The sequence below is a fragment of the Falco cherrug genome, chromosome 3 (genome assembly GCF_023634085.1).
Source record: "Falco cherrug isolate bFalChe1 chromosome 3, bFalChe1.pri, whole genome shotgun sequence".
Taxonomy (NCBI): Eukaryota; Metazoa; Chordata; class Aves; order Falconiformes; family Falconidae; genus Falco; species Falco cherrug.
The window spans coordinates 66889626-66914573 of NC_073699.1; the positions used below are offsets into that span (position 1 = coordinate 66889626).

At 38.7% G+C, this 24948-nt stretch overlaps 1 protein-coding gene across 1 annotated transcript in view; it reads right to left on the reverse strand.

Moving 5' to 3' along the window:
- The window catches only part of CD226 (CD226 molecule), a 29576-nt gene continuing 4628 nt past the window's right edge, over window positions 1-24948 (reverse strand). The window contains 3 exon segments of the mRNA XM_027798957.2: window positions 1-777; window positions 2940-3048; window positions 11420-11758. Coding sequence (XP_027654758.2) covers window positions 624-777; window positions 2940-3048; window positions 11420-11758 — 602 coding nt within the window. The 3' untranslated portion in view covers window positions 1-623.

Sequence of the window (24948 nt, forward strand, 5' to 3'; positions counted from 1 at the left end):
CAAATAGGTAATACTGAACTAGCTGTAGTAAGTGGCAAGAAGCCTGTAAAATCACACAGCTGTCAGATAGCAAGCTTCTGTTCATACTTTTAAATCTAGGTTGAAGGATCCTTGATATATTTGCTTTTGTCTGCTGAATAGTACTGTTTGCCCGGCAGCAAAATAACACCACCTGTGTGGGAAGCCTTGGGAATTTATTATTCTATAGACCTTTCAATTTGAGATGCAAAAATCATGGAATTACACTACATTGAGCACATTTTCTTTCTCAACCTCTCACTTAGGCTTCTTAGACACAGATTTCTCAGACCAAATTAACTTTATGTAAACATATGCAGTTCTATTCCACGTATCAGAGCTGTTCTAAAATTCTTACTTAAGAGTACATCTACTGGGTAAAAAAATTAAATTGCAGAAGTACAAATAATCTTTAACTCTACATATGAATCAAAGGATACGTTAATGCTGCAGGCTGCAATCCAACATAGACACACCTGATATAACCTGGCCCAGGCTAGGTGTCCAGCCAAAGCAGCCCAGGCAGTGTTCTGCATAGCCAGTTTGACCTTCTACATCTCACTGGTGCAAAGAGAATAAAGTCAAATACAAGGCCTGTGTTTTCACTACTTCATTCTTAAGAAGGCATCTAATGATTTTTTCTTGGGTTTGTGTGAGACATTTCTGCAGTTGTCGTAAATCTCCTCTTTCTGCCAGAGTGATGATTCCTCTCTTCTTCCATGTTCCATGAAAACTGGATCTTCTATAACAGTTAGCAGGCTAGAAGAACATTAGGGAAAAAAAAAAAAAAGAAAAAAAAATTGAAAGACTTTTCTTAAAAAGGCTACAACTTTGAAAAGGAAATAAAATGGCAGATTTTCCTAATATGCTGGTTTATTACAAGGAACTATTCAACCATCAATTAAAATATTTTTTGTCTTCCTGTTTTCTACATATACATTTCAGGTTCACCTCATATGAAAAAAGAAGTTCTACTTTGAATATATTTCCCAGGTGTCCCACATCAGCTGCCTGGTAAAGCACCAGTGGAATGCCCCTTCCCCTCACATACATCAGACACTGAAGTAGTATCTCCTATGTCAGTGAAAACAAGAATTACTCTGAAGTTATTGACCAGGCTAAGAATTAGTCGTGTCATTAAGACAACTTAATGTGATGGTGCCTTGGTTAACTGGCATGGGAGGAACGGTGGTTTCTGAAACAAATAGCTAGTCCCTAGCCTATGGTCACCCTCAGAAGAGCTTCACTCTGATACAAACAGGGACCCAACAATCAGAATGAGAGAAATAGAAATGGCAGGAGGTCAGAGACCTTTATAAGGACATACTGACAGTGGAGCTCATCGCTGGATAATACAGAAGTGCCACCTGAGAGGAGACAGGTGTGAGGCCATTCTCACATCCACAGTGAGAATGGAGCCATTTCCCTAAGCACAGCGTAACATACCCAACTTAGGGTATGAAGAGGCAAGGTAGCGACAGTGATGTTGGTTCCTATCTTTCAACCTCTAAACTTTAGGCCTTGAATAGCATTATTAAGGGGGGAAAAAGGCTCAGAGCTCCAAACACTGATTGTTACAATCCAAAAAGAACAGAGAATCACTGAAACAGCTGTCCCAATGAATTAGTGAAGCTGAACTAGAAGAAATAAAGGCAAAGGGTATCACAGGATACAATTTTTTGTCTCAGTTTTACAAGTAGTCACTTGAGGAAAAAAGGTATGAATAATACACAAATAATACAAATGCTACCAAACCAAAAGAGAGCTGATTTGTTAATAACATGGACACAGCTGAGCCTCTAAATGTAGCTGTAAAACATTAATGAATCTTCATCAAAAAAATAGTGACTAGGGATAATCATACTTTTAAATACTCCAATTTTTTTGTCTTTATAGTTTAAGATTAGACTATAATATTCAAGTGATATACAAAGAGCAGATACAGAAGAGAAAGGTCTTAAGAAATGCACAGTGCAAAATATGAGTGCTTCAGCTGTCCAGCTGCTCTTACTGGCATCTGAGTAGAGTACAAAGGTTTTGATAAGGCCTCTGTGAACCTCTGCATCTCCCTTCAGATGACACACATTAAGTCAGAAACATATTGCAGGGAACTGCATCATACATGATAGTATAGTCCAAAATACCTAATTCCAGCATACAAGACATATTGCTGGTATTGCTTATTTTCCCCCTGAAACCAATAAATACAGTAAAAATCCAAGTAGTCTTTCCTCTGACTTGCAAACTAACAGGCGTGAGATTAGCAGTGTTTTGTAAAAGCCTGGACACAGATAAAAAGGCCCTTTGATTCACAGAAAAATACAACAATATATTGCCAACAAGTTCCAGCCGCCTCATATATTGTGGTAGGGGAAGAAATATTTTTTTCTGCTCACTATTTCTGTTCATTGGAAGCAGATATTCTGGATCAGATTAGTGTATATTTGGCAAGGAATACAGTAAACAGATAACGGTTTAACCTATTATTTTGGATCCAGCTGTGAGCAAATTTGGAACATAAAGTCAGAAGACAAGTAATGCTAGAAGATATAGAAAAGTTCAGGGTGTCACCCTTCCTTCTCTATGTGAGTAACAGGAGCAACCTATGCCTAGGTTTATGTTATTCCTGACAAATCACTCTTGGCCTGAAGTTTCAGCTAATACCACTGTAAGCATTTAGCTGACTAAGGAACTTGAATAAGCCATTTTTTCTCTTATTGTGAAAAAAGTGGGGGGAAAGAAAATGTCACTTTTTCATAGGCTGTAGAATCAGGTTTTTCAAGTTTAAAATTTTGGCAAGCAAATTTAATTTCCACAACTACTTGTGTTTTAATTTTTTTTGAGGAGGATAGTAGGATAAGCTGTTAAAACCTTTGTACTCACTTGCTTCAGTATATTAAGCAAGTTGGTTTGTTACTCACTTTTTGCAATAAGCAGTGGTGATGCAGGTCAGTGGAAAGACTATCAGTAAGACATCAGCAGAAATTCCTCCATCTATGTAGATAATAAACCATTTGTGATCCCAAGTTGCTAAAATACAATTGTAATAAATATGATTAGTATTTTTCTAAAAACCAGCATGAACTTTTTGTGACAAAGTTGAAAACCAATGATTATTTAGAGACATTGTTCACTGACAGCTCATGCTCGGTATTCAACCCTCACAACCATGTCTTCTTTGCTTAGCTCTTATGAAAGTTGTGACTGAGATGACCAAAGGTGAGTGAACACAGCACAGTGGTATGAAAAAAAAAGTGGTGCCTTGTATAATCTGTTTCTGTCTCCTTCCTTCCTCTGGTGAGAAAGCAGTCAATACATAAGTGACTTGATATATGGATAATAAAAGCACTCAGACTACTTAACTTGGCATTGTAAAGTTTTTTCCATAAGAGATACCTAAAAATCATTCAATACTTCCATGAGCAACAGGATATTTTTCAGAGTACCGGGAAGATACTTCAGTCCTCAAGAGGTTTTCTATTCAGTGCTGCACACAGTTATTTTCTTCTCTAATTCTAAAATAAATCTGTTCACTTTTTAACAAAATATTTCCACAACAATTTCTCCCATTGTGATCACTTGTTTGTAATAACCTAGTACTACTGTACATGCTTTGAAGGTGGATGACAGGAAACGCACCTTATTTGTTGTAGCCTAAGCAAAAATCCTCTCTTTGAGAATTACAACCAAGGCAGGAAAAATTATATTTTAGTAACTTCGCTTATAATGCATTGACTTCTTCAGTATGGAGTCATATTCAATTGAAGCTAAGGAGCAACATGTAATAACTAAAGGGTAGAGACTGGCAAGACAGTGTCTTCAAAGTATAAGTCAAAATATTCTTACGGTTTTCTCAAGTTTGCAGAAAGTTAATGTTATATTCTCATTTTTGAGGGGAAAAAGGCTAGAGAAAGAAGAGAGGTAATAAAGTCACACAGAGAACCCACAACACAAGTCCTCAGTACAGTTATCATGCATTTAAAACACTTATAAATTTTTCTCTTGTCACAATTCTGAACTTGTTTAGTGCTCGCATTAAAAAAAAAAAAAAAAAAAAGTGCATGCAACCACAGAACAAGACAGCTTTTTGCAGCCCTCCACAGTACCCTGCTTGCTGCTTCTCTGTTGCACCTTTTTGAGTAGTGCTCTGGAGACTTGAGACCAATAGTACAAAAAGCAAGCAAACACAAATAATAGGTAATCAATGTTTCTGTACATAATGTATTTGTGGCTAGCAATATCAGCTACTACAGAAAACATCATAGCCAGGTAATCTTACCAACTTCTAGTGGTCTCGAATGACCCTATGTGTCAGTAACATTTCGATGAGGCAAGCACTGGGTGTGACACTGACCAGTTACCTAGCAAAGAAGAAATATTTCCTGCATGTTCTTCAGTTTCTCAACATGTAGGAGTAAAACCATACAAAAGGTACAGAAAAGTGAGGATGCCCTGGGATGGAAAAGAGCAATGCCTCTTGTATTATTTACTACAAGAGATGGTGGTCATATCTTATGGCCATAAACATGTTTCTTGTGTTTCACATAAGCACTAGCAATTCACTAGTAAACAGGGACTTAACAGCTGTCTTTAGGTTAGTCCATCTTTAATCTTCTGCTCACTGCACAGAGAAGGATAGCATCTGAATATGAAACCACAGCTGCCACACAGAGCTTTCATTCTGAGTAGACAAGAAATTTACATGCTCAGTTCATAGGCAAAGGAAAACAATCAGTAACACGAAGGACAGTAATCCCAGCTACCCAGCTGCCAGGCCATCACCAGATGGCTTTTCTTCTCCTGGATCAAAAAGGTTCACAGCTTCTTATCTTGCTCTCCTGAATACCAGATGAGACTTGCTCAGGCACACCTCTTTAGTATTAATGTGCTCGTGGGAAAGGTTAACAAAAAATACTCATTAAAAAAAGAATCTTCTGATTGAATCCCAATCTTATTTTATTGGAAAGAAAAAAGAAAGAAAGTTCGGAAGTTTATGCTGCTGAAAGTGTGTAACATAATAGAGAAGGCTCCCTGATAACAAGAACTGATGCCTTTTGCATTACAACTGCATATGAAATCACTCTACTTCCAGCATGTTTTAAACTGCTGTGTACTTAAAATGGCAGAGTGGTGCTTATAGCTATGTCCAAATTCAGGAGAAATTATAATGTCTTTTTTTCCAAGTATCTAGTTACATACCACAGAAATAATTACCTGTGCCAGTAAGTACTCACAGAAATAAGGAGAAAACATCCTCTAAGCAACAACGAAAAAAAAAAAAAGCAAGAATCTCGTATTTAACTATCATCATGGTGATGGGTGCATCTGGACAGAATTCCAGAATTCAGCAGCGTCCCCACCCTTCAGTCTAAACACTCCAGACCTCATTTTTCTTTTCCTGAAGTTTCACCTTTAGTTTTATCAGGTCAAGATAATCATCTATGAGTTAATGAGTTTGAAGGCTGAGATTATCAGCTGTCAGTTAAATTTGGATGACAAAAATAGATTTCTTTTTTAGAACTGACAACAACTCAAAGCCCTTTTGCCTTTTCTCATTTGAAGTGAGCAATGCCATCCTGAGGCATTTGTTTCCTTTAACTATACAAAACTTTTTATAATTACTGACTTTATAACGTAACATTCAAGATTTTGCAGAAATGTGTCAGAGGCTTGTCATGTGCCTCCTTTAGTTCTTGTATTCTCATAAAAGGCAATATGCTAATGGGAGGCTATTAAGTGTATTTTCAGCATCAGTACAATTTCTGATTGTTAAGTATTAGGCAATGTGTTCCTACCTTCCCCATCTTCATAACCTTGGCTTTTTCTCTGCAAGACTGTGATTTTTTTTTGCAGAAAGGTTTCCAACCTCCAGTGCACTGACTTTGGTTTTGAGGTGGAAGCACTGATGGACCAGACAGTTGTTTGTTTTAACAAGAGATCTGAACTGCACTTTAAAGATTTTCATGCAGTTTGTCACATGCCTTGCTAGACTGGCACGTATAGTATGCTAACTAGACATCACTGAAATAGTTTTGCCTACAACTGAAAGGCAAAAATCCAGCATGAATGCATCCATGCCCAGAGAAAGGTGATTTGTTGAGTAGAGACCCACAAACATGGTCTGATATCTTGTGTTCATACTGGATGAATTCAAGAAGGAAGAAGGAAGATACAATTTCACTCCAGCCCTGCTTCTTCTCACCCCCTACCACAACGTTTTCTTCTGTTTTTAATGGCACAGAAGTATTGCTGTCTCCTCCCAGCTCAGGACTGTATAACCCTCAATGACTGGACAAGTAGTGCCCTGCTTTTCATCTGGGTGCCATGAAGATCTTACTGGGGGCTACTGAAAGACTTAAAGGCACAAGCAGCATGGGTTCACAAAGGGAAAGTCCTGTCTAACTTCATATCCTTCTACGATAAAATCACCTGCCTAGTGGATTACAGAGGAATGAAGGCAGTAGGTTGATTGACATTGATAACATGCAGCTGTGGCCTTGCTTCAGCGGCAGTGGGTTGATTGACATGGATGATGTGCAGCTGTAGCTCATCCCTGCTGACTGGTTAAATAGCCCTGAGGAGTCTGGGAGGAGGTTGGATGGAGGAGGAGTTTGAAGAAGGAAGAACCTGGATGTAGCAGAGAAGGAGTGGTGTGGTCTGGCCTCTGGAAGAAGGAGAAACAGTGCAGACAGTAGGATCTGACTGCTGGTAGAAGCCTTGTTGCAGCTTGTTTGTGCTGTGACAGTGGATGAAGGGAGCAAATGCTGGATTCTGTACTTGGGATGGAGTAATGCTGGGCACAAGTATAAACTGGGAGAAGAGTGGCTGGAGAGCAGCCCTGCAGACAGAGGTGGGGGGTGCTGGTCGGCAGCAGCCTTAATAGGCCCCAGCAGTGCCCTAGCAGCCGAGGGGGCAACCCGCACCCTGGGGGCATCACACACAGCAGAGCCAGCCGGGCACAGGAGGGGATCATGGCCCTGTGCTCAGCGCTGGTGCGGCCTCACCTGCAGTACTGCCTGCAGCTCTGGGCCCGCAGCTGAAGGAGGACATTACAGTCCTTGAATGCACCCAGAGGAGGGCAACAAAGCTGGTGAAAGGGCTAGTACAAATCATAATGTAATTCTGACCCCTAAGTATACATTTAAATACAACCACCAACTTGTTGTTTTCAATTCTAGTGAGAGCAAACAGCAGCACAAAATGTTTCTGTTTGGCCTTGTGTAAGAGACCTTGCTATCTCACTTTCTGTTAAGGCAAGAAAAAACTTAATGTATCTTTCTAAAAATGGTTAGGTCTTCAGGTGGACTAACCATTTATTTTTCAACCCTACTAATTAAGTTCTTTCATATGACATCTCCCCTTTTTTCCCAATCCAAAACAATTCATGGATTTTAATTCTGCTTGCTTCCTTCAGAAACAGAAATCTAATAAAAGGAAAAAGCATGGTAAGTAAAAATCTGAAATTAGTTCAGATGTGGAATCTGGTGACATGACCGATCTCCATACTAGGAGAATTTTTAGGAGCAATATGGTGAAGAACACATCAGAAATTAATCAAGTTTCTTGAACACATTATATTATTATGTAATATTCAGCCACCTTTTTCTGTATTTTCCAACAAAGGCTACATTACTTTACACATGTTGCTTTATGTGTTCCAGGTTTTGAGGACATAAAAGATTTGCAGAACTCCCACTTCACATGGAAATTCCTGTTACTAAAAAGCAACAATCACAATATTTTGTGGGATAGAATGGACATTGTGATAATGAATAATCTCATGGTTTTATTTTCATTAATGTTTGAAAGTGCCAAATGCAGCCTGCTCTTTTACTGATACAACTGCAAGAATAACACAGGCTTTCCCCACACTTGAAAACCCATTCCCTCCTCTCTCTCTTTTTTCTTCATAGGAATTCCATGCTGGTTTGCTTCTTGTCTAAAGGTGAATGTAATTTTACGAGGAAATCTGCTTCTTTCAGCAGTTTTGGAGCTATTACCAGTTCTGCAAATAACACTGTGCTTTATTTCTACCTCCTTTCACTCAAGATTCCTCCTTTTCAAAAATTTGTGGGGTCCTCTTACCAACAGTTTCTCAAAAAAAAATAAGTAAAACAACAAAAGCCCAAACCCACAAAGATTCTTATCTTTCTTCTTACTCTCCCTGAATCTAAACAGTGTTTTCCTTATTACTGTTTACAATGCAGCTATCCTCCCAGCTCCTAGACTCAGTATTTCAAAACATCTCTGAAACTGGGCAAGGTGAGAAGATTTGCAGTACCCATGCAGAATCACGCCAACAGGCTAAAAACATTGGAGGAGTTTGGTATCAAATCCAAGCTACAGTGTGGCATCGCTGTAATGCTAAGCCAAAGAAAATGATGTGACTGAACTGACAGAACAAACAAAGAAGAGCAAGAGCACAGCAAGTTTCTGTCACCACTTGGTTTTTGAGCCACAGCTGTTGCATCAAGCACAGTAAGTCACTCGTAAGTTTGTGAGAGACCTTCCTGGCTATGGCACAGGGTGCAGTGGGAGCTGATGCATGGCCTGGTGCATCTTTCCCCTTAGTGATTCTCCATATCTGACTGGAAATATTGCATGTTATGAAACAGTTCCAAACATCAGAGAAAAAATTGGAAACCCTTGACACTTTGCTTCCTTTGGTATTAATGAAAAATAAATCAAATTTGCTTCATAACACGGAGTGAGGAATTAAAAGTGAGATAATGGGGTGTTTTCTGAATCATACTGCACTTCAGCTTCTTCAATGGTTTTATACCTTTTCTTCCTCCAATAAACAAGTATAACTATACCGGCATTGTTAGAACAAAAAAATGTAAATAGTATTTGTTTCAAGAGCAAAAGAAGCATGAAAATTAAAATTTTTTGGAGAAAAGATAGTTTGTATAGGTAGGACTGGTAATTCTTAAAGTTGTATTTTTTGCAACTCACTTGGAGTAAACAGAAAAAATTTTTGCTCTACAATTTGGATACACATGATTATATGAATATAGTCAACATTTTAAAATTTGAATGTTTAAAATTGTCAGAAGTAAGAGAAATTTGGTCCTGGTATCTCTTCTCACGTTCTGCTCAATTTGATGGACTTTTGTGGCAAGTATTCAGAGCAAAGCAGATCAGCACTTTTTTCCCTGAGCACATTTGCCACTTCTTAATTAACCATATAACAGATTAAGCATACTCTGATGTTTTTATACCCCATGCTGCAGCTCTTAGTACTGTCAAAGGGATGTCTACTAACACTCATATATTACCAGGTGTCACATTAAGAAGGGGGGGTTCTTTGAACCCTTTATATTTGACCAGCCTGTCAGTTTCCCAAGAAAGGCGAGACCCCCGTGTCTGACCAGCCTGTCCGCTACCTGCGTTTTGACAGCCCACTGTGTCAGAGGGTGATTCCACCGACCGATCCAGGGACCCCCGCTGACAGCGTCACTGAGTCACATCCCTTATCACAACTACTCAAATCTCCTGAGACTTATATAAAAGGAACATCAGCTGAACACTTTTATTATACAAAATACAGGTTTGTGACAGAGTAAGGTTCAAAGATTGCCAGTGGTAATACACTGATTGCAAAGCAAGCTTACAATACACTTAGTAACAGCTAGCGTGGATTAGTCATAGAATAAAGTTCTCACCCAACAGGCGTCCCTGTGGGGGAGAAGGCAGGTTCAGCCCCTCCACTGATCCCAGGAGTTACGATGGAGTCTTCCCTAACTTCTCCCCTCAGTTGTCCACTTTTTATGCTTTATAGTACACTGCACATTTATCATACACAGGAGAGGTTACAAGTTTCTGGCTTCCAATGTAAATTAGCACACATCCTTAGACAGCACTGCTGAAGTTTTTCACTAGCTACACATGCTCCCCAACCGGGGGGGGTGCCCTCTTTCGGGGGCGCTATCTGAGTTGGGGGTTGTGATCTCCCACTGCCACAATTATCTTTGTCCTACTTTCAACTAAGTTTCTGTGCATGTATGGGGGTCGTGACACCTTATCAGCTTGTCAGCCAGAACTTAGAGCTTTAGAGGGTGGGTCAGCTTGACCTAACCTTGTGACACTAAATCAATGTGTGGTATTTCAGGAGTTTAGACAATTTCCCCTCTTTAGATTTAATTCACCAGAACACATTCATTTTCTTTAAATTTAGATGGAGCTTAAGTGACTCTAGTCATACCTATTTTTGTTAGTTATTGGTATCAAATATCTGGTGAGGTGTAGTAGTACCTTGGAGGCAGGTAACTTTGGGATGGAGTTGTGCATCAGTATTGCAGTGAGATGATTTCATCTGAGGAGGGTCACTTTGCTACAATGGTTGGCTCAGCAGTGGACATCTCATATATTCTTTATCTGACAAGTGCTATGCAGCTTATCAGCCCACCAGGTCCCCATTCCTGCAGGGAGCTCTACAGAGCCTGGCTGTGGGGTCTCCACTCCGCTCCACCCTCTGTTACTCCTACCAGCAGGTGCTGAGATGGCAGGGGGTGTTGCTTAGGGAGCCGTGGTAAAGTACATTCCGTGCATGTCAATCATTCTGAAAGCCATAGTTGTATTTTATCCTAAAAAGCTTTCTGGAATACTACATTTCTATTAGGTCCCAGTTTTCTCTAATTCCCCCCACTCCACCAAGTAATTTTCCCACACCAGGAACAAAAGCAGTACAACAGAAGCTGGACTGAATGCTGCGACAAAAGGACAAGGGTGGTACGAGAACCATCTCTTCAAAATACATTCTATAGAGAAGAACCAAAACTGAGTCTTTTCTTTTTTTCAATCATAACAGGAAACAGAAGTAAAGGTGGGATTCAGCTCACAATTTGAGAAATTTTAAGTGTCTATGTGTGGGGACCTAAGCTGCCATTCTAATCAAACTGCGATGATAATCACAGCACAACCTAGGCAGCCCCTCAGCTCCCCATAAAAAACCTCCTTACATAAATAAGGTAGAGGCCAGCTTACAAATTTTTACATTTTCAGCTCTTGGCCTTCATTGAAGGCTAGTTCTCGCCCTCAGGACCCTGCAGTGCACTGTGCTAATGGGAAATTCCCCTCCTGCCCACCTCTACCTGCAAACTTGGGACCTCTCCCCTCTTTCAAAGGGTCTGCTTCCTAACATCAAACCAGTTTCTCACAAGCAGGTCTAAAGTCTTATAACAAGACCAGACCAGTTTAAAACCAGCTTCTTTTTGTGGAAACAAGATTATTTGTTAACTTTGCTGTCTTTTACATGCTGCTAATCAGAATGTGGTGTTCAAATAAATCTTCACATGTTACTGAAGAGTTATTTCATATGGTAACAGTGCTAATGTCTCAGAAGCTCTTACTGTGAAAATGTCTACAACTTTCTCTTTTACTTATTAGCCACAGTAAAAACTCATCACATAGGTTTTGCTTCTTCCAGTAGCTACGCAGTGGTACATTGCAATGTCAGAAGCTGTAACATTTTGAATGACAATCATGGAGTTTGCCTGATCAGAGCAACCCAGCAGTGTATACTCCTTGAAAACTGAACCAAAGTGTTGCTTTCCTGAGGAGCTGCACAGAGCAATGATATCTACCTGATCTGCTTTAATCCTATCCCATATCATTTGCTGCACTGAATGTCCAATTTTATAAGGGCAAGTAAAAGCAATGTTTCCTCCAGGCTTGGTAAACACAGGATTACTTTGTGTCTCAAAAGCATTTGTTGAAAAACACAAAGAATAAAAACTTGCTTATAATTAATTCAAGGTAAGTTTAGTATCAATAATTTCTGTATAGCAAATATTAATGAAATTGACTTACAGCAGAAAGGTATTTGAATCATTTAAAATACTGAAAAATATCATTTATACCTATCTATGACCAGACCATATTTTTGTGCGTGTTTAGACAAAACAATCTTTATGGAACTGTGAGTCTGCAATGACATTGCAAGAAGGCTATTTCTATACATTTTGAGTACGTGGTCCTTTTATTAACAGTTTCAGGACATATTCAACAGCATAAATTGTAGGGCCTGTCTAATTAAATTTGTGATAGTCTTGTTCTGCTTTCACACTAATTATAATAAGAAAATGGTTTGATGTGACCCTCAGGACATGCATTAGTAAGTGATGTTAAAAGACATTCCATCTTATGAACTACAGTTCTCCCATTCACAGACCTTGCCACTTAAATAAAAAAATTATTATCCATTCATATTCTCTACTTGGGAAAAACCTGTGTGATAGTCAGGCTGTGGCATGAAAGGAGACTTCCAGGCAAATTTAAGACTTCCAACATGTATAAACCATAGAAAATACTGTATCTTAAATAGTTTTGACTGAAATCCCCCAGCTCTGTGTTGTTGGTTTTAGCAATAGAATTCACTGCTTAAAAATTGAGGGTGGGGGGCGGGGGGGAATTATCAGTAGAAAGATTGTCAATGTTTCTGATATTCAGAGGATTCAATAGCAACTTGGTTTCTAAAGTCAGCTTTGTAATGCCTATCTCTCATAAATTAGACTAGCACTGTCATTTTTTGGAAGACTTTAATGTTGAAAAAGATTAATGATCAGATTGCTCTTTCTACACTGTAAAAAGCCTAGTATTTAAAGTTCTTCGATTAGTTAATTTTTTTATTAGATGTCTTTAAGTCAAGAAAAAAGTCACTAATATATATTTTTAATGTGTTTGCCTCTATCTATGGCAACAACTGGAAGCAGAGACAGAAAACCAAAATTACATAGCAAAAATTAGTCATTAAATGCACCAAAATCTGTTTATAAAAAAAGGTTTTAAAATGAGGCTGTACCCAGATTCATAGGAGACGACTGTTGCAGTAGCACTCTAGGTGGAATTGAATATGCCCTTAGACTGAGCTAGATTTAGATTCTCCTTGATATAAAATCTTTATCAAAACTCTAGGGAAAAAAATGCTGGTAAACTTCATTGCTTTGGATAATGGTAGTGCCAGGGTTGTCAAAATCATAGATACTGCAGAAATCATTAGCACAGGGTGGCCTAGCTCACCTCCTAAGCCGGGTGCAAAGTAGTAGGCTTTCATGTGGGCAAGTATACTACCCTAAATCTAGGAAAAAGTGATTCCATTCATGTTGACAGGATAGAGACTTCACTGTGGAAGTCTGTGATCTCTGAGACTTGTGCAGTCTCTATGAAATGCTAAATGAAAAAGTCTAGTCTCCGATTTTTTATCAATGGAGCACAGCACAGAAAAACTACATTCTCTCTGCCTTTGGAGACCAGAAGTATGATTAAAACATTAAAATGCTGAAAGACAAAAGGAACTGTGTCTAGTGAGTTTGCCTAAAAAAAAATTAATGAAGAACTTGAAGATCTATGCAGACTGCAATCAAGGAGACAGAAAGTTAATGACAGACAAGGACAGGAAAGAGATAAATTTACTAAACAGAAGGTACAACAAAGTGAAGCTAATTAACTTCTTGGACAGCTTGCCAAAGACAGCTAAATTTCTATTACTGAAGATGGCTGACAAGGCTGGATAATCATTTAAGATACTGTGCTAGTTCCAGCAAGAATTTACTTATGGAAGTCTAAGTGGTATTCGAATTAGACTAAATGACTACTATGGTGGGACTATACACTTGCAAAATATGTCTTGAAATGCAGTCCCTCAAAAGTCACTACACTAGAATGAGTAATTTTTTTCTTCATGTCAGATTCAGATCCACAGTTTCAGATTCAGATCTGCTAGCGAAGAGGGGTAAATGAAAAGGTGATTGAAACCAGTTCTCCATCTTGTACGTCATATTCTTAGAGGTCAGATCCTTTCCATCTGTGCCTCTTTTCAGACCAGCAACTGCCTGCTTTGCAATAAACCACATATTCTTCCCTGAGAAGTCTTGTCTTCTTCATTGCAGTCTTTGCTGTCTTCTGCTATGAGCAAGCCCAGCTGCTACCCACATTCTCCTTAAGGAGCCTTGAAGTCTCCCCGTTTGCTCCTGGGCCCATCCTTGCTGTCCTATTCATTTCATGCCAATGCTACCCTGAACTCCAGATGTTTCTTCCACCTAAATGTGTTTATTAGGGAAATCATGTGTATGATGATGCTACCTCCCACCTTCCAGATGATTGCCGCATGACCCAAAGGGCAGCCAGCCAGGATGGTATAACAACTAGCCTTCTTCCCTGCAGCTCTGCTGTATATTTGCTAGAAAAAAGTACGTTGCACATATGGTGAACTGTGAACAAAGAGATATAAAGTTTTCCACCAAAATCATGAAATCCCTTCTGTCTTATAATTTTAGTTAACTTTGTATGTTATATTTGCCAAACACTAGATCCCAGTTTCTGGTAATATATAATATTACAACATAGTGTAATATACTATAATAGGTACAGTTATATACAATTATAAAGCTGAGGTTGCCTTGCAACTTCAGTGGAGAATTTCCAGGTACAAATTTTGATATATTTATATAATTTGCTGGTATACAAATAATAAACAATATTTTAGTATTGAGAACTATGTACGAACAGCCACATTAAACTAGAAAGTTTTGAGATTCTTGACCACTGTTCATTCTGTCACAACCAATTTCAAACACAGACATCACAACACATTTTATTTTTTTCCTTTGCATGTGTATTTTATCTGACAGTATGATACCTTGTACAACTTGATTATGTAAAGCACAAGCAGTGGAGGCTTAGGCCTACATAGTTCTAATTAAATCTTCCAAGTACACTAAAGTGTTTCAGGCTTTTGTTTTAAGCCATTGTCCCATTTTATTTTCATACTGGCATCAGCATAGTTGTTTCATCCTCCCTCTCCTCTGTTCAACTTTATTTAGCACCTTTCTGAACAGAGTTGCTTTGCTTTCAGCTTGGTACACGTGGGATGAGAACCTCCTGCTCTGAGAAATAATTCTATGGGAAAAAAGCACACCCACATACTGTCACCCCTGCACATGCACAACTCAAGGTGACAAACCATGTGTGAATATTTCAGAAATGCTAAAAAAAAATTATCATTGTGAGTAGACTTTCCCTGCCCGCTGCTCAATCCAGCCACTGCCACTGCTGTCTGCTGCCCCTGTCATGGCTGTGTCATCTTGCCTCCTGGACAGAAGGTTAGAGCAGGTGACAGCACTCACGGTAGGTACATTTGCCTCTGCTTAGTAAAGTGCTCTGTGTGTGATATCTTCCCAGCATCTCTTTTGGTACGATGTTATCTCATCATATTTTGCAGCTATACATATTTCTATTTGCTATTAGATATTTAAAAGAGAAAAAATATAAGCCTTCATATTTTTTAAAAAACATAATCTTTCAATATTCTTCTTGGAAAGTAAATCTCAGAAATATAGAGGTATAACAGAGTGTAAACCAGCTTTCCATGATTTAAAAGATCAAACCCAATTTCTGCAGCAGGGAAACTGTTGAAGTTAAGATATTCTTTTTGGAGGAAAAATAAAAATGTGTAATTTTTTTTTCCCCTCTACCCTTGCTACTAGAAATTAAAAGTCAAATGTTATGTAAAAGTTTTGTCCCCATTCTTTTGGCTAGGGTTTTTCAGATTTTCTACTTTTGGGTTCCTGTCCTACCCATTTTTGTTGTTGTTGTTTTGTTTTGTTTTGTTCTTTTGACCTTTGATGGGATGAGTTGGGGTTTTTTTCCTCAGAGGAAAGTTGCTTAGATACCTGTACTTGTTTTCAGCTATTATGTTCATTTTTAAAATCAGTACCTATGATATTTTAATTACCGTTTGCTGCAAATTTCACTAGTCCCAGATTTATTTCATACGAGGCCCCAGAGTTTCACTCTGAACTACACGTAAACCTCCTGCATTCCTCCCGGTTTAAAACCGTATGCAAAGAAAACCACAGTCAGTTCTGCAACTTCAGAAAGGTAAAATTCAGCACAGTAAAATAAGATGCATTGAAACACTGTTCTGGCTTGGCATGTTTCTGCATCTCTGTTCAGGCTTAAGGCTTAGCAGAGGTTAAACACTACCTGAGCAGGTTTTATACAAAGAGAGTCACATCAGCTGCTGCAGGAAAGTGCACACACTGCCAAGCACCAAACATGGGGAGTCACACCCTATCCTCACCCATCCCAGCACACAGACCTTTACCATGTGCTCCCAGATACAAGGTCAGGACAAACTCATACTGCTCAAATTGATGTTAACGGAGCTACCTTCAAAGTAGCTACCCTTAGGAAGTAATGCTCTCCATCAGAAATAACTAATGACCTTGGCAGATTTGTCAAAACTGCAAAGATTACTTTGTTCTACAGCAGAGACAAGTTCCCAGGTTCCACTAAGTTTGCTGAAGCTCTGCATCACAATATTCTTCTCCTTATGTTAAATATTATTCATTATAGGATAAGATATAATATAATAATAAATATTATTATATAATATAAATAATAAATAAAAGTGACAAATCAAATTGCAGATGAAAAGGAGGTTTAAAATTTTATGAAGATGAACTTTCTCCAGGGCTCTTGTTTTCACCAAGGAAATCAACTTTCAGTTGAGAAAACACATCACATTTCCTGAATAGGCTAAATATGGAATTATACTTAGCTCCTAAATTGACGTCTTCCAATTATATTAGTACATAGCACATAAATTTATCGAGTTACTATAAAAATTTTTTTGCCCTTTTTTGGATGAAATAGAGAAACATAGATGTATAGCTATCAAACAGCAAAGATCTTAATTTCTAATGAGCTACTGATACCAATTCTACAATCAGACTCAGAAATCAGCAGTAGTGCTGTGTTTGAAAGGAATGTTCTTTTTCTAATAGCAACTATTTGGATCCTAAAAGTTAAAATGAAAGTATTTATACTCCTATATCCTTAAAACATCCCTTTAAATATATATTAAATTATATGGTGACAATTAGTTGAATCTTTCTATACCGATTATTAATTCTGCATGATCTTATAAACACTTAGTACACAATTGTAATTCACCTGCCAATTCCAGTTTGTTTACATATATTCCACTACTCTCTGTTGTTATTTTACTCTTTTAATCTGAACTTTACTTACCTAGAGTGCAAGGAAAGGGAAAATAAAGAAAAAATAAAGAAGCCAAAGAGAGGGAGAGATAAAGTACAGTGCTAACAGGGTGAGAAAATCATCCTCTCTTCAGGTATAAACATTCATAAACTTCCAGCAAGGAGGATTTGGTTGTTGGGGAAGAAATCATCTGGTAAAAGCATATAATGCACTACACCAGGATTCATCTGTAGGAGAGTCTTGAAGATAAGATGGGTCAGAATTTCAGATTTTATTCTCTCCGGGAATTTCATCAGTTCATGATGAAGGGAATTTACCAGCAATAAGAGTTCAATGAGCAGACAGGAGTGACACAGGATATTGTTGTGCTCAACCTTCACTTACTGTTAATGACCTATATTGTCTTACAGTGGATGAAGGTATATGCTATATTGGCAACTGTATGTCACAGCACGCAGGCATGTGTGTGTGTTTGTGCCTGCCTGCTCATATCTTCCGTGAGGCTCCTGAGGGTCAGACTTCAGGCAGAGCAGATGATATCATGCTTTAAGCCACACAGAAGAAAAAAGTCAGGGGAGAGGGGAAGGGAAAGAGTGTGAAAAATCAAACTGGCTCTTAAGGACAACTATTTGAACCGATGTTCCTCAGGAGGGAAAGCCAAGGGTGCCAAAGCAATGGACAGGGTACTCATCCAAGCTGCCCAGCCCTGAAAGTATTTTAATGCCCAGGAGTGCAGCATGAGGATGCACTGTGGGGAACTGCTGCCCTGCATCTCAGATCCTAGTTATTGCTTTTAATGGATTGTTTTATGGACTGAGAATATATTGAAAAGGAAGGGAAAATACAGTTTGTTTCAAAATAAGCCTGTTGTGCAGCTTGGTACCAGGTAAGAAAATGGAAGAAATCAATATATCATCAGTATTTTTTACTGGTTCTTTCTTTTCCATTTATTTTTGTCCTTATTAAGTTATAAATTATATTCCTGTCTGACGGGACAGCTGAAAGAAAGGTTCATCATTACAAATATAAGCAGCAGAAAGAGGTTCTGCAGATGGGAAAATTTCAGAACTTAAAATATTAATCACCTCTTAGTGATTTCCTTTAAAGTATTTGGAATTTTAACGGTCTGAATCTGTAATTCCTTTTACCCTCTGTTTTTACCTACCTCTGTTCATTTCATAACCTAACATGTATTTCCCCAAATAAAATAATATTCAGTCTATCCTGGATAAATTAATACTATCTCCTTAATTTTGAAGCTGTCACTGTGTGCTTTCCAGTTTCCACTGCAATTGTATTGTGTAATGATTTCTAAAGTCCATTATCTCAAAACTTTATCAATCACATTTACACTTTGAGAAACAAAAACCAAACTTACAAAACTCTTGAATTTGGATTTAACTACTGGATGTCACAGAAATTATGGTTGATACTAGAGATGATACAATACTTTAGTTAAGCTGAATTTCCCAGTGGTGGCTGCAGTGGCATAGAATTAAGAAGGAGTAGCTGAGATGACAAAATATATTTGGGTTATAGAAGTCAGGGACTACATGCCCCCAAAAAATGTTTTTTAACCCACTAGATTCCACTCCAAGTCAGTTTTGGCTTTCCCAACTGCACCCATTCATGCCTGCACAGTGTTTTAAGGTTCCTTCCAGGTCAATTGCCCCTGCTTCCACCACGTCTATGCTTCTGTTTTATGTTTTAGTTTGGTCAGGAGCTTCTTGTTCATCTGTACAGACCGTCTGACATTTTTGCTTGATTTCCTACTTGTCTGGGTGGACCGATGAAGTAGGTTTTCCTTGAAAATCTTTTCTCCATCACTCTTGGGATTCTTCCAAGATCTCTGAATGGGTCAAAGTCTGCTCTTCTGAAGCCCAGGGCTGTGATCCTACTTTTTTTGCCTTTATCCCTTTCTCTTGGGACCATGAACTCTACTGCAATCAGGGTTGCCCCGATCTTTACAAACCCAACATGTTCTTCCTTCTCTGTAAGTCTGAAGCTGAGCGGAGTGCCTCCTCTCTTCAGCTGCTTAATCACCTGAGTGAGGTAGTTACCATCAACGCATGCCAGAAACCTACCAGATTGTTTGTGCCCTGCTGTGTTTCTACTCTACAGGTACCAAGTGGTTGAACTCTCCCATGAGGACCGCAGAATGTGAAGCTTGTTCCAGTTGTCTGATGGAGGCTTCATCTGTATCAGGCCTGATCACGCTGATCAAGCAGTCAGCAGCAGACACATACCACAACATCACCTATGCTGATCTGCCTGCAAGTCCTGATCCATGAGTTCTCAGCTGGCTCATCATCCATCCCTAGGCAGACCTCACATTCCCACTGTTCTTTCACATAAAGAGCAACTCTCCTTCTCTACTGTTCCAGCTTGTCCTTCTGAAAGATCCTGTATCAGCCACTGCAGCATTCCAGTCATGTGAGCCATTCCACCGTGTCTCTGTGGTCCCAATGAGCTTGTAGCCCTGCAACTGAACACAGAGATCTAAGTACTTGTTTCCCAGGAAAGGTATATTCCCCATGATGTGTTCCCTCAGCATTTCCTTGTTTGTGTGGACATACTTGGAATGGTCACCCTTGTGCCCTGATTCATTGTTTTCAAGGTGTTTCCTGCCCACATAATCCCACACCATTTGCTTGACAGCCCAGTCCGCTTCCTCACTGGTGGGCTGTCATCTCACTTTCCTGTTAAAGCTCCCCTCACCAGCCTGCTGGCAAGGATGCTTTTTCCCCCTTGCTCAGGTGGATCCTGTCTCTTCCTAGCAGTCTTTGATCATCAAAAAAGGTCCATGGTGATAAAAGGTAACACCTTGTTGTTGACAGCAGCCATGCAACTGGGTCCTGACGGTACCTGCCCCCTCTTCCCAGGGCTTTTCCTTTCTTCAGCAGGATCAAAGAGACACCACCTAAGCCACCCATGTCCTTGACCACCACGCCCAGCACCATATAGTCACACCTGATGTATTCCAGGTCTCTCCTGGACTCCTTTTTGGTGTATGTGTGGAAAAGCAGCAGGGATTAGGAATGGGAGGACTGGGCAAACCTCTCTGCAGCATCCTAGTTTACCCTGGCAAGCAGCAAATCTCCCCAGACAGCAGGCTGGGTCAGCAGATGAACAAATGAGAAGTGAGAGTTATCTCCAAATTATCACACAACAGCAAGTCAGTTAATAGCTATCATATCCCCCTGACACTCAATGCATGTTCATCAAACAATGTTTATAGCGAACATGTAAAACAACCCTTCTAATTTCATCTTACTTTGGGAAAAACACAGCAGTCCTCATGGGTACTGAACGTTACAATTTTTTTCCTTAACATAGCATATTCTGATGCAAACAAAGTAACCCAGAGTACATAACAGCATCATTATTCTTAGTAACAACTGAACATTCAAAATGGTAAGGAGCAAGATGAAGAAAAGGCCGGGGAAGGGGTGGGGGGGGAACCCAAGAAATCCCCAGTGCTAAATAAAAGGATTTGGATGCTCTGATTGTCAGACAAATGAAAATAAAAATATCATCATATTGTTTCCCAAAGACAGATTTTCTCATGAATGTTAACAGAGAGTCATATAGAAGACAAAAGTGGTATTATTCTGCTTCATTTAGCAATGGTAAGACGGAACATGCGTTTCATTTTATGTATCTTATTTTAATAAGGTTATAAACAAACTGGACAAAATTCTGATGAGAACAAGAATGATGAAAATTAGAATCATGAACTAAGAAGAAAAGTTTAAAGAACTGTTTGTTTAGTAGTACTGAGGGATGACTGAAGGCTGCCAGCATGAGGCGGGAAGGACTACAGTGAATAAACTCAGTATTAAAAAAGAGATATCTAGGTTAAATATGATGCAGGGTGAAAAAATCTCCTTGTACAGCTGGTTAAGTGCTAAAATGACTACACAAAAATATTATGCATGCATTTTCAACATAGGAATCAGTTAGGGATGATACAGATACACACACGCTGCCTTAAAACACAGAGATGGATGAGATGATTTGGAATGTCTCTTCCAGCCTGGCTTTTCCACAATTCTATAATTCCTTTTGATCTAAAATTTTCCTTCAGAAAGGAAGAGGAGATAGCTGCTCTACTCCCAACAGGGCTGGTTTGGTTCTTTCCCTAGCCTTTTTTACTGAAGGGGTATGCAATACTTAGTTCACCACAGAATATAAAAAGTAAGAAAAGCAGCATTTAGCAGGTCGATAATCACAACAGAGGTGTGAAAAAGGCAGCTTCACTTCCTCCATCCTCTTGTTTTCTAATTAGGTGCTGACAGTGTGGTTGACACTGTGTAAGATACAGAGATAGTTCTTGCTCTGGGGAGCTCAGTCTAAGAGCCCAAGAATGAAGATCCCACAGGATTAGTTTTTGCTTCCATGTGCTGATAATCTTTCACTGTAGACCTATGAATCACATTCTAAACTGAGACAGAGATAAATAGAAAGCCAGCTATTTCAGGTGAATAGGGACTTGAAAAAAATCTATGCAACGTGCTGCTTTTGGCAGGCAGAAGAACATTAATATAGAAGTAAGTGCTGAGTGGCATGGATATCATCACGCTAGCTAAGAATAGAAAAGCTCTGTCTCTGCTGTTAGAGAAGAGGTTGATCACTCTATTTAAAATATGGGAGTACTTCATGGTATATCTGGCATTTAAATGCGCTATTAATGAAATTCCACTCTTATTCAGAGTTGCTAGCAAAATGTATCCCCTGAGCAAATGGTCCATCATCATTGACTGACAGAAACACAAATGTAGTCATGAATTAAAAAAAAAAAAAAAGAAAGAAAGAAAAAAATCCAAAACAATTAAGCAATTATGCAACTCTGCATAATTCACATTATGGATGTAAAAGTCACTACAAACATCAAAAGAATATTTCCCATTCTATTCAGAGCATAGCATGGGAAATTTTCAGTCAAACTAGTACTATTTTAACACCTACCTGAAATAAAACTCCTGAGGAAATAATGATAAGTTTCAAAATATACAGAAGCTCATGTTACAATTCAACAGTTTTGAAAGGCAAATAAACACAGAACAAAAGAATTCCAGGTAATTTTAACTATAGTCATTCTTTATGTAGATAAACATGCAACACTGCTCTGCCATAAAGGCCAGTTTTCATTTAAACAGTTTCTACATCACATAATTCTTCACTGCTGAAGGCTTTTGACTTTCTATCTAAATGTGTAGCAAAGACATAGTGTATGAGAGTAATAATATCAGTTTCTGATCTCTCTAATTAAGATTATTTTATATTTTAATTTAAATTGGCATTGTAAATTTGTCATATTTTAAGATTGTTGATCCAAGTTTAACTGCTTGAGTTCTGCATCACCAAGCTTTTAGAAGTTGATTTACTTTGCTTCTAAGTTTTTGCCTACATTCAATCATCTCTGATTGTGTTACATTTAAAATAACCAATATTCTGATAATACATTTCAATGGAAACTTAGAAACCCTTAAATCAGGGATTGCTACACCTTAATGCAATTCAGCCTAAAGAACTGACTATTAATAAGGTGGTTTGGGAGGATGTGTGAAGCACATGCAGACAGATTTACTTACCAGTATGTCTCAAGGCAGAATGAATCAGCAAGTAGTTTGTAGTTGCGTAGGAGGCTTCATTACAGGGGTCTGGTAATGTGAAAAGTATTGCACTGAGCTGCAGCCGACAAAGAAATGCCTCATACTTTCATAAGGGAAAGACAGAAAAGGGCAAGATTATCATTTTTGGCAATGACAATACAAAGATGATGTAACCAAGTAGTAATGGTATATAGTGCATCATCACAGATAGGAGAGTACAAGAGAAAAAAACATTTTATGTAGTGTCTGTATAGGAAGCCTAAATTAAACCCATTACGTTCTACAAAGTGTGGGACCTGGAAGATATTTTAAGTGTCAATTATCAAAAATTTATTTTGCCAGGTTGGAAACAAGACAGAAATACACATTCAGATTTGTAGAAATCTTAAGATCTTGATATACAGATATTAATGGGAATCAAATTTTTAACCAAGTCATTGTCTGTTGATCTTCTTTTAACATTTCATGTTGATATATGCCCATTATAATGCTCCATGGAGTCAAGAATGGCTGAAAAATAACAGGCCAAGAACTTAAAGGCAGATATGCATGACAGGATGACAGGACCAGACCTTAATTTCCGTCTGAGTAAATGATAAAGAGGCCAGAATAATTCCTTAAACTCTTTCTGTGGATTGATACTTCATCCAAACTTCAAAAAAAATCCCTTCAAGGTTGAATAACTGTTGTACTGACAGATTTAACTGAAAAGAGAAGAACCAAAGGAATGAAGACAGGTCTGGAAAAGGATCAAGTAAACAAATGGATCCGTGTCTCAAGTGGCCATAGGTAAACAAAGATCTGGACAGAAAAAGACAAAGGATACAGTATGAAGAAAAAAGGAATTTTGCCAGTGCCTCTTCCAATTCCTTTGTAAAGTCATCCCAAATATCCATTCCAGAGTGCTAGAGACTGGAAACATATCCTTTCCCTGTATACACTTCTTTGGAAAAGTTTGTAAGAAAAGAAAGAAAGATTGCAGAATTCCTGCGGCTGCTTTGCTGCTGTTAGGTACGTGGTTGGCAACCGGCAAAACAGTGCGGCTGAGTGCTGTGTTTTGAGCAGCCACCTGGGATGACAGTTGTATGCGCAACTCTGTACGTACCTGCCCAATGGACTGACTGAGCACACTGCTCTCTCAGTGCTCTTTCACTTGAAAGTAAATTACAACACATGCAGCTTCAATTGCTTTCTCTTCCTAACAGCAAATGTATGAAATAACACCTTTTTAACCATCAACAATTCCCGCGTGGCATCTCCAACTCTAATGCTTCTTCTATTAGTAGTGACTTCACTCTCTGCTCCTCAGATTTCATACTGCACTCTCAGTCTTCAGACATTCATCTCTAAGCACTGTATATAAGAAACTACAGATCATCCTTAAACTGTTCATTAAGAAAGGTGAAATAAAACTAGACGATTCCTAAATAACCTTTAAACATTACCAAAAAATGTATGAGGAGTTTTCTCTGAAAGTATGAATTTTATTTGCTTAGTGCAGGAGTATGTGTGAGTCATAGAATGTGGGAACACTAAGAGAAAAAAATCCCTTGAACTCAGTTCTGAAAACTGTTGGATATATGTTCACACTATAGGAAACAAGAAGCAACAGATTCCCCCAGCTGGCAAGTATCTTCCTGTGGGACAACCAGGCTGTTCTTAGCCAATGTGTAACAGTGGTGGAACACAGTCTCAGGTTCTCTGCAATCATGGTACAAATTTCAGCACTGCACCCACTTGTAGGAATATCCTGTAGCTACATACCATGTGAAGTTTCCAATATAATATCCCTAGTATTACTGCTTTTCTGTCAGTATGTTTCAGTGACTGCCAATAAAGAAAGCACCGATAACGCTGTGCAGTCTGCAAGAGTTATTTCTCATCTGTTTCAAAGATGTCAGTCACAGGAAATCTTTAGCCAAATTTTAAGGCAAAAGGAATAAAATAATTACAATAAGCACATAAAAAAAATTAAATAAGTGGTGATTTATCATCATTTCTAGGGTCTTCCATTTGCCAGGGATGCAATGAAGGTAACACGTCAAGAAAAGACCTCTGTAATGAGAGCTATAACCTCCTCTGTCTCCTGAGGTCTCAGGTCCTTATCACAGCTCAGCCATTGCTTACCCACAATCAATCTTTTTTTTTTTTTTTAATTTTATTTTTAATTTTGTCCCTGATTGAAACAGAATTGCCTTCACCCCACTCAGACCATGGTGGAGTGAACTGCTGTTCTGTGACCAGAGACTAAGTGAAGTCCTAAATAAAGTTTATCCAGTATTATTTTGCCACCTCGTACATTGCAAACCTG